Below are 10423 nucleotides of genomic sequence, written 5' to 3'. Positions count from 1 at the left end.
TGTTTGGTCATCTTCAACTCCATCCTCACAAACTCTGCTTGACCTGGTTATCACCAGTGAGTTCTCCAGATTCCTCATCTCTTCAAGGAAGCGTCCAATCAGAAGTCACTGAGGATGCTGATGTCAGCGAATTCTTGGCGGTATCGATGGGAGTAGAGGCCGAGGAGGAATGCCCATTTGAAAGTAAGGAAACTCCACACACAGGACAGATAGAAGTTGGTGGGGTCAGTTGGAGCTGTGGACAACAAGAGATTGATATGCAACTGCACATTCATCTGTTCCATTGTATTTACAAAGTAATTAGATATTGACCCAAACCCAAAATGGAAACTAGAGCAAAAAGGTCTGTTCTGGGATTCATATAGAGCTTTAACTGTGTAATGTGCGATGCTATATAAAGCAACAAAGCAACAGTTAAAAAACTATAGACACTAATGTTATTTCCCTGGTAGAGTGGTACACATCAATGAAGCTTTGCCTGCATATGTTCTGCTATCACTACCCAACTGAGCTTGTAGCTGTCACTTTGATTCCTTGCATCCATGGCAACAATCATGGTTATGTGCATCTGACATCTCCCAGTTATCAAGAAGGTAAAGCAATGACTGTGTAATAACCATCTTCAAAAGCCAAGTTAAAGCACGGAAGCATCTGATATGATCAAAACATGAAGAAATCTGCTAGCAAATCTGCTAGAGGCTGCATCAGTGGAAAGGGAAGTGCGTCCACATGGCTTTCTTTGATCTCAACAGTGCTAAGCATAAGACCGGACCACTGGATGAATCAAACTGTAAAAGAAGCATTATTGTGTACAGGATTGTGTACTGTCGCCCCTCCCTTCCCAGCCTCTCCCACTATTTCCGAGCAATTTGGTACCACAGACATTTCCTTTCCCAGCAATACAAAATGACGTATCAAACATGAAACAGAAAGTAAATTACTCGAATAATGGACGAAAGATGCTTCTGTCCAGTCTACACTATACTTATTGAAGGCTTTCCACTGACTGTCACCCTTCTTCAATGCAACATCCCTCAGAAACACAAAAGCATAAGAACATAAGAAGCATAGACCATCACATCATCTCTTCAAGCTGTAATCTTAATGTTAATTTCCATTCTAATTTGCCAAACAATTCTAATGTACCTTTAGTGCTCCATGTTGTTCATTATTTTCAATTATTATTTTTATTATATAACCACAAGTACGACAGGGGAAATCAGGTCCAATCAGATTATCAAATCAGCACAGATTTGTGAAAAGGTTGGTGATTGACAACCACTTACAACCAGGGGACCACAAACAGTCTTGATACTTTCTGAACACATTTTAAACAGTTTTCAGTGGATAATCTGCACTATCCCCGCTGTGTAAATTAAACTAAAGTTTGGGTGCCGCCTGTGGTACTCACCTTGCTTTTGCGTGATGGCAAGGGTGAGAAAGACAGCAAAAGCCACCACAGCAAGAAGGGAGAAGAGTCCACTGACGAAGATGAAGAACTTGAGTCCCTTCAGCCAGGTGCGCCAGTAGTCCTGGATGTACATGACATGTGTAACAAGGCACCACAGTGCCAGAACACCTGTGACAAGAACACAAATGCACACACAAACAATCTGAAACGCTTCCATAAAGGTTAACATTAATGGGCTTATGATGTAAATTAACTCTGTTTTCTAAACAACACAAACGAAACTGTGAGTGACATAAACACCATCCCATATTATCCTACATGAATGGTAACTTTTAATGCTACAATTGAGTCTGAACGTATGTTCTGTGGCCTTTCTTAATTCAATGTAAACATAAAGACACACTGTCGCAGAATTAACATGTTCCAAATTAGTCACGGTTACTTGAGACCTAACCACTCTTAAAATACAATATTACATTACACTGAAATTCAATGTCTTGCTGAGTACAGAGTACACAAATCCAATGAAATGCCTTAGCCAATATGAAGATGTTATTTTTAGTCCCCTAAAATGTTTAAATTCCACATTAACAGTGAAAAAGGCAAGGTAATGTTCGATTAATTATATTCATCTCGATTCTTTGTTTGGGATGTTCCTTATATAAATGTCAGTGTAATAAAAGGCCTCAAGCGGACAAACAACAGACCCTGTACATATCAAATATGCTTAGGCTATATAGACTATGCAAACTACATATACATAATATATGTATAACTTACAGTATACTAGTATAGGCTAGTGCTACTAGTATGGCCTATTAATTAGCCTACTAATAGTATATAGCCTATAACTTTTCAGTAGGTCAAGAAAACACTGTATTTTAACTATGCCTTACAGATCTCATGCAGATTTAGCATACATCCTCTTAAACGGCAAAGAACATTTTGGATTTTGAAACACATTACACTTGTATGGCCTTCTAAACCGCCTGCAACTCACGGGACACTATTACAGAAGAGGAGCATGTGATAGAATAGTCAGACATCAATGGTTTTGTTTGAACCCAGACAACAACAAAGTAGGCTATTGTGTAATGACACAACAGGCCTCATACCACATAACACAAATGACAGATAGGCTACATGAGTGTTAGGATTTCCGTTCATCTTGGATAATGTTGGCGAGGTTGAATCAAACCAAACCAGCTTCGCCTTTCTAAAAAAAAATATATATGACGTAACGCAGGTTGGGACTATGAGCTCCAACCGAACAATGTGAGGGAAATTCCACAAGGTGTTTTGGCTACTTCTCAATTTTAGTTTCAAAACATCTCTGTATCTCATGTTGCGTAGCTGCATGAAAATGGCCTCTTGAATTGGCTAAATGACTTGCAGTCTTAAAACAAAACCGATAATCATTGGACACCAGCCGTTTTATTAAAATGTTGTTATGCTTACCTGATAAACCACCCATCGCCGCCGTCCATGGTTGTTTGTACACGACATTCCACACTACAAATGCTGACAAGCCGACCAATATGCCGAAAATTGCATAGCTAACACTAATATAGGTCCTGTGAAATGCCATTTAGCAAACGATATAGTAATTTCAATAATGTAACAAACAGGCTTACCACAGTTCGGGGAAATTAAATATTCAACTAACTAACCGTGCTTGTAAGCCACGGAGAGCTTATAGCATTTGAAATTATTATGTAATGGACTTGGCATAAGCAGTCTTGACTCGTAAACAACGCAGTCGCTCCGACGCAGGTCCTAAGAGACGCTAAAACAACAGACAAACAATCTCCCTTTTTCACATTGCCGCAATTTCACGCCAGAGAAGAGTCAATGCAGCTATCATTCCGATACAAAATAGTTCAAGGTTCCGAAGATCGAGACTTTAAAGATATTCAACTCGCTAGGGAAACAAACGCCTCTCGATGTTTCGTCTTCGACTTATTACAGGATTCTGCCGAGAACGAAAAAAAAAAGCAAATCAACAACAGACACTAAATTGAAGAGCTTGACATTATCGTCAGACAGGCTAAGGAATAAAAGTAAAAGCTCGAGTACCAAAACTAACACTCATTTCTACCATCGTAGAATATAGTCTATTTAGCCTGGCTCCGCCCGCCTACTGCTCACAGCTCAGTTTTCGCTGTGGTTACAGCCTGGAAACACTGTTGGCTAGATGGATAGCTGGGCCATTCTGAGTGGCCTCCAATCAGCAATCAGTTTGGGTGGCTAGGTGCGATGAAGTTGAAGTTAAGCTGTCGGTAGGAAAACTGTATGATCAGGGAAAGTGTATTAAAACCGGATGTCGTCACTTTAAGCCGGTCTCTGGTTGGATAAAGCTTTTCAGCAGAAATGGACAAGGACCTTTACTTTTTAGTTGAGAAGTTGTGTTGATCGCCTGGCATGCAAACGATCGGTTTTCTTTAAATTATCATTATTTTTGTGAAGTTATACGGCTTATGTGAATAAAGCTATCTACACAACTTTTTATATGTCTACATTGACTCGTTTAGTTGTTCATGTGGTACACGTAGGTCTTAACTGAAGCTAACGCTTAGACCAACAATCCATTGGAACACATAGTAGCTAGCTAGCCTCGCTGCTAATAAGTCTAACGTTAGCATGCTAATATGAATAGACCCATTATAGTCAGGTGGCTTAATGCTCAATTGACTTGTTAACCGAACTTTTACGAAGCTATATGACCAAACACAAAGCTAGCACTGTTAATTCCGCTATAGCTAGCCAGGTCAATTAGCTCGCCTAAGATACTGCAATTTAAGCTAACTAATTACCTCATTTCCCCCAAAACCCATCGATTACATGTGTTTGTGATGTGTAACATATATCCTTAATCAGTCATTCAAGTTATTAACGTTTATTTACCGCTAGCGATTACACGACACAAGGGTAATTCAATCGCTATTAATGTTGAACTTGAACTTCAACAACGTCACACAATATTAAAAGTCAGGCATCGGCATGGTTCCTACAGAATAAATCAAAGGTCCTTGTCCATTTCTGCTGAAAAGCTTTATCCAACCAGAGACCGGCTTAAAGTGACGACATCCGGTTTTAATACACTTTCCCTGATTATACAGTTTTCCTACCGACATAAGCGTTTGTTTGAAATATAACAATGGCGGCAGAGCTACAGCTAGACAAGGCCATGCAGTTGTAGCAACACTAGCAAGAATTGAAGCCGGAGCAAGAATAATGTGTAAATGTATTTATCATGCGCAAATACATTGTTTATTTACCTCCAACAGGCAAATATATCACCTTGCACCATTAGTAGGAAGTAGAACAATTCCATAGTGGTCAATGCCAATTGCTAAAAGGCCGGTACAATGGTTTCAAGATTAACCCGAGGTCTAAATCCATTAAGATGAAACAACTGGAAACAATCCCCAAAGAAGTGGCCAGACCCTATCTATTTATGAAGTGAGTTTTGGTCTGGTTACACCGAGTTAACATACATTAGTCCAAAGAGAAGAATGAATGCATTAGTACCAATTAGTACAGAAGGTTGATATGTGGGAGATGTTAGGTTATGTAAGAATTGGTGCTCTGTGGACTGATCAGGAGTAGCCTTAGTAGGCCTAGGCTAAGGTTAATTCACCTCATAACCTCTCCATAGTTTGAATAATTTAGTTTTTTGCTTTTTTATAGGCATAGTCTCTGAACTTTTACATTGCACCTTGTATATGCAACATACACTTCTTGTCTCTTTATTAAGGCTACTAAATTCACGCACATTTGCTCTCATTTTCATGTAAATACAGTGAGTGCCCCTGTGTTGGAGACAGTTATAACAGTGGCAGAGTACAATTGTAATATGCCAGTTTAGAGGTTTAGACACAAGCTGAATAAATGAAATCACCCACGTTGTCATTAAGCATGTGGAGAGTTTCTTAAACAGGGAAAATGTGAGATTACCCACATGTCTGTATACCTCAAAATATATTGGTTTGAACAGGTAGGCCTAGGTGGTAACACCTGCTAGGCTCTAGGCCTGCCGCACCTCCAGCGGTGCCCATTAGGCTAGCTGCGGGATCATCATCTGGGGACCACCGTTCACAGATGTTTCGCCCCTTATCCTGGAACATCTCCTGGTGGCGGGGCAGTGAACAGGAACGTCTCCCAGTCACCCCCCGCAGCTAGCCATCCTCAGGAGTTGCTGGCTCTCCATGACTTGTCCTGCCTCCTTAACCAAAGCCAAAAACGTGCCTTCTCTGCTTCCTCAGACAGCTCTCTGGTGGCTTTGTGTAGCTCCTTGCCCCTCAGCCTTAGCTCTTTCAGTAGGCGAGTCATTGAGCTTCCCACAAACCCCCTCGTGCCAACCTCCACTGGGAAGAGTCGTGTACTCCAACCGCCCTCCCTGCACTCCGCAACCAGGTCAGAGTACTTTGCCCTCTTCCTTTTGTGGGCTCCCTCCATCCCCTCCTCCCATGGCACAGTCAGCTCCACAAGCAGCGCTGATCTCTCAGTCTTGGCCCACAGCACCACATCTGGCCGCAGTGTGGTGCTGCAGATCTCCCCTGGGAAGTGGAGCTGCCTGCCCAAGTTCACCTCCATTCTCCATTCCACACCTGGCAACAGAAGGGTTAGTGCTGGTCTCCTGCTGACAGTGTCCCCAGCTTCCCCTTCCCTAAGGAACTGGGTCCACTGCTGGCTCCCCGGCTGACTCCCATAGCTTGCCTCTTGCCTTTCCTCTCCACTACCTCTGCCAGTTTCCTCAGCACCTGATCGTGCCGCAATCCGTACCTGCCCTGGGAAAGCGCAGCCCTGCATCCTGACAGAGTGTGTTGTAGGAAAGCATTGATGGTCCCACAGAGGTCACAGGCCTGCTCCGTGCCCAGCCACTGTTGGAGGTTTTGGGGGGAGGACAGAGTGTCGTAGGTTGCCCTGATGAGGAAACTGCGTCGGGCCTGTGGCAGTTTCCAGAAGTCTGACCAGCTCACCATCTGACCCGCAACCCCCTCCCACGTCGTCCAGCGTCCCTGCTGCCCCTGCGCCACTGCCTTGACCCTGTACTCTTCCTCTGCCATCTTTGTCACCTCAGAGATAACAAGGTCCTTCCTCTCCTTCCTGCTAGCTCTGGACAACAGAATGGGTGGGTCTTCCCACCAAAGGCCAGCACGCCCCGTCTGGACTGCCCACCACCTCCTGGTGCTGCAGCCTACCCACTGCCCACTGCCTTCTGCTTCTGATTATGTTTGATAATTGTATGTGTATTGTTAATGAGTAGAATTGGCAGCACGTGGACAATTGAAGGAAACTGAAAAAATACCATATGTTGGCAGTCGGCACATTTTCACACACGTTTCATTTAAAAAATACACCACTTCAACACAGCATATTAACACAATGTTATTGTAAGTATTTGAAATATAGGCAAAAAGTTGGTCATACATAAATTTGACATCAATCTGTAAGCTTAATTGGTTGACCTTTTTTACCAGAAGAATTGCCTCAGATATGCATCAAATTTAGCAACAGCCTATCAACAAAATGTCTAGATACATTGAACATCATATTGACACCTGAAATAGTCAGAAAAACTCAACCACTAGTTTTCCATGTCCATGTCCACTCCAACACATATGTCCAACACATAATATGCTATACAAAATCCACATACAGTATATGGTGATACAAGCCACTTGTAAAAAAAACACAATAATAAACCCTACAAATATTGCATACAATCATTTATCCTTATACTAATGCCCTTTGAAATTTGCTTCAGATGTCCAATCCGACACAGAGTACACAAAGCCACAGTGTATGAAGATGTGTGTATCTTCTGCAGAGTTCAGAGATTACATTTTATTTCTACCAAGTTAGTAAATATTTATTGAATATACAACTGTGGAAATTTGTGTGTTGTTTTGTGTTTTATAGAAGACCTATTATTTTCAGTGTTCATAATTTTATTTTTGGGGTCTACTAGAATAGATATACATACTTCAATGTTCCAAAAACACATTGTTTTTCTCATATTGCACATTCCTATTCACACTCTGTCTGAAACGCTCTGTTAGAGCTCCTGTGTTTAAGCTTCCCCTACCAATGAGCCCAGTGTGTTCTGATTGGTCAGCTAGGCGGGCAATAAGGATAGTGTTACCAGATTGCTTCGTCTTCTAACAAAGGAAAAGGGCTTGAAATTCAATTAGTAATTATTGTTTCTGAAATTTTCAGTTTTTCCTGTCCACATTAGAACGCGAACCTGTCATTTTCAGATTTCTGTATTTTTGAAAAATGTGTGTCAGAAAACGCCATTTTAGTGTATGCGGAAGGGCTAAATGGAGAAATATTAATGCGTTTTCAAATTTACCCGGGTTAGTGTGGACAGGCCCAAAGAAAAGTGGTTTCTGTGGGATTGAGTTATTCTCTCTGGCATGTACTTTGGGCTTTGTAACTTTGCAGATCGTTTACATGCACAAAAAGCTATGTATCCTGTTAGTGCTGAAGCGCCCCCTACCGAGACCGCCACTGATTCCGAGCTGATAACATCTAACTTACTCTTATGTAACAACAAAAATAAAAAACATTTAACCATTATCAGTATACCAACTTAATAAGCACTAATACTGCCACAAGCACACGTAATATCAAATGCCTATATTAAACAGTTCACTAGAAAACAAACAAAAGAAAAATGGATACGCCCCTTGCTGTGCGCATAGTTTTGATGCCTCGTCAAACTGTCTTGTTTTCTACAATTTAAAAATAATTTCCTATCCAAACACCTAAATTATAAGATTGGATAGTTTAACTGAGGATATTATCGTGGTTTGTTTATGTACTCACATCACAGTACAAAATGCGCCTCTATTTCACATATCATGCCACTTCAATCTTCTCTAACTCCTCGTGGCCATGACAAACATACTTGAATTATCAAAGCCATTGAGTAAGCTTTGAGTAAATTAGCGGTGTGATTGGTTTATGCACGACTGGACATCCACAGTTCTGTTTGCCGTGCTTAATCCCAGCTAGCCATAACGCATTCAACACCAGGCGCAAGGCACGACACCTTTTTTCACCACACAACATTTTTTTAACCTGTGTGTTGCTTTGTGACTCGCTTTGTGACTCCTATATCTTAAAAAATGAGGCGTGATCAAGTGATGGACATGATCTTTGAAAATAATGATGAAGTTGTCAGCCTCAATGAACTGTATTCAGATGGAGCTAGCCTGGAGGCAACGAGGAACGACTTGATTGTGTCCTCGACATGTAACTACATATCTTCATTTATGGTTGCACACATGCATATTAGCATGCATTTTGGTATGTTTCCACAATATTGGCTTGCCTACCTAGTATTGTCTGGCTAATTAGCAAGAATGCTAGCAAGCCTGCTTGCTAGCTGAGTTGCTAACGTTAGCTACGTGAAGGTGGCTAGCCAAAATGCAGTCTTTTCATCACGCATTGCTTTTCAGTAGTGTCGGGAGTGACCCAGCCTGGTCTGCGCCTGCCCCGATCCCTGTTGTCAGTGCTCTCTCTGTTCCTACAGATAGGTAGCAGAGTCTTTGCCGGTGCACCCAGGTGTGCTGTATGGTGGCTTGATGAGCTCGACTATAAGAAGGCCATGGCACAGGGTGCAGACGGGCTCCCTCTCCTCTAAGCGTCGTTTTGTTATCTTTTGTTTGGACACATGTACACCCCTAGACACCCGCTTACACTACATTTCTTGCAATTATACTGACTTTTTCTATTATTCTTTAATAAATATTCTTAATTGATTATAACCTTGCGTGTGGAACTTGTTCATGTGCTTGAGCCAGCATATGTAACAGTAGTTAGATATATATATAACTACTGTATGTACCATTCATCAGAAATTAAGAATGCAGATCATGGTGCCCTGGTGTTCTCTCTCATTTCTGCTTAGCATCAGCTTGCCTAATTCGTGACCCTGTCGACTAAAAAAAAAAAAAAGATTAATGCCGACCCATGCTATAGACCATCATATATATTCTCACAAGAAAATACAATACTATATTACACTGAAATTAATTCAAAATGGTTTGCCGTAATACAGAAGAAAAGAAAAAAATATGAATGCTTTATATAGAGTGACAGGTGTTTGCTTTTGTATTGGGTGATTTTGGATAGGTTATGAGACACTTGGAAACGTCTAAAGACACCATATGGAAACTTATGTGTAACACTTGGAAACGTTTGTCTATCAGCTTCAGATTTTGTACACACACTGTCAAGATGTTGTTGAATCAGGAAATGTAAATGTTAGTGTGCTAGGCCATTCAAAACCCAGTTCTGCACTGAAATACTGAAACGATATGCGTTTATGTTTTTCATGTGGGAATCATGTGAAATTAGTACCACCACTTCCATTTTCATCATACCACAGTCATATTGTGCTGTTACCAGAGAATATATTTTGAATATATTTTTATTTTGTGGTTGGTGCATGGTTTAGAGGTAATTTACTGAATGCTGAGGTTAATGACCTGTGCAGAACAGAGAGATGTGAAGAGAGAAAGTGAGTGAGTGAGAGAGAAGGGAAGAGAGAAAGAGAGTGAGTGAGAGAGAAAGAGAGAGAAGGGAAGAGAGAACGTGAGTGAGTGAGAGAGAAAGAAAGAGAAGGGAAGAGAGAAACACTGACATCAAAGATTGAAGAACAGACGAAATATCAGTAGAGGAAAACAGAAACAAAAATAAACAGTTAAACAGGCCTAAAAAAAGGGAAAAAATGAAAGATGGTGAAAAGATAGAGAATAGCGTTACAGTGTCACCCTGAGCATTTATAAAGCAGTTAAACTCAGCTGACCTTCGTTAAACTGTGCTCTGTGGCATTCTAACAAACACAGTAAACACCCCCCCCCCACACACACACACACACAGAGAGACACAAAATAGCACACCCACCACTCCGGGGCACATCTCCCATAGCCAATCAGAGAGACACAGGAAGCTGGCATGGGACTTAAACACTCACTACGAATCAAGCACACAGAGGGA

The 10423-nt window shown here is 41.3% G+C and overlaps 1 protein-coding gene across 1 annotated transcript; it reads right to left on the bottom strand.

The window, feature by feature from the left end:
* Nucleotides 1–24: 24 nt before the first annotated feature.
* Nucleotides 25–3659, bottom strand: slc48a1a (solute carrier family 48 member 1a). The gene is made up of 3 exons (XM_012834999.3): nt 2870–3659; nt 1412–1579; nt 25–235 (listed from the first exon to the last, which is right to left on the bottom strand). Exons 1-3 carry the CDS (start codon nt 2997–2999, stop codon nt 99–101), a joined length of 435 nt encoding a protein of 144 aa, XP_012690453.1. The 5' UTR covers nt 3000–3659; the 3' UTR covers nt 25–98.
* Nucleotides 3660–10423: the final 6764 nt, after the last annotated feature.

This window comes from Clupea harengus, chromosome 4, assembly GCF_900700415.2.
Source record: "Clupea harengus chromosome 4, Ch_v2.0.2, whole genome shotgun sequence".
NCBI lineage: Eukaryota > Metazoa > Chordata > Actinopteri > Clupeiformes > Clupeidae > Clupea > Clupea harengus.
The sequence above is the reverse complement of the archived record's forward strand: the minus strand, read 5'-3'. Positions and strand labels throughout refer to the sequence as shown.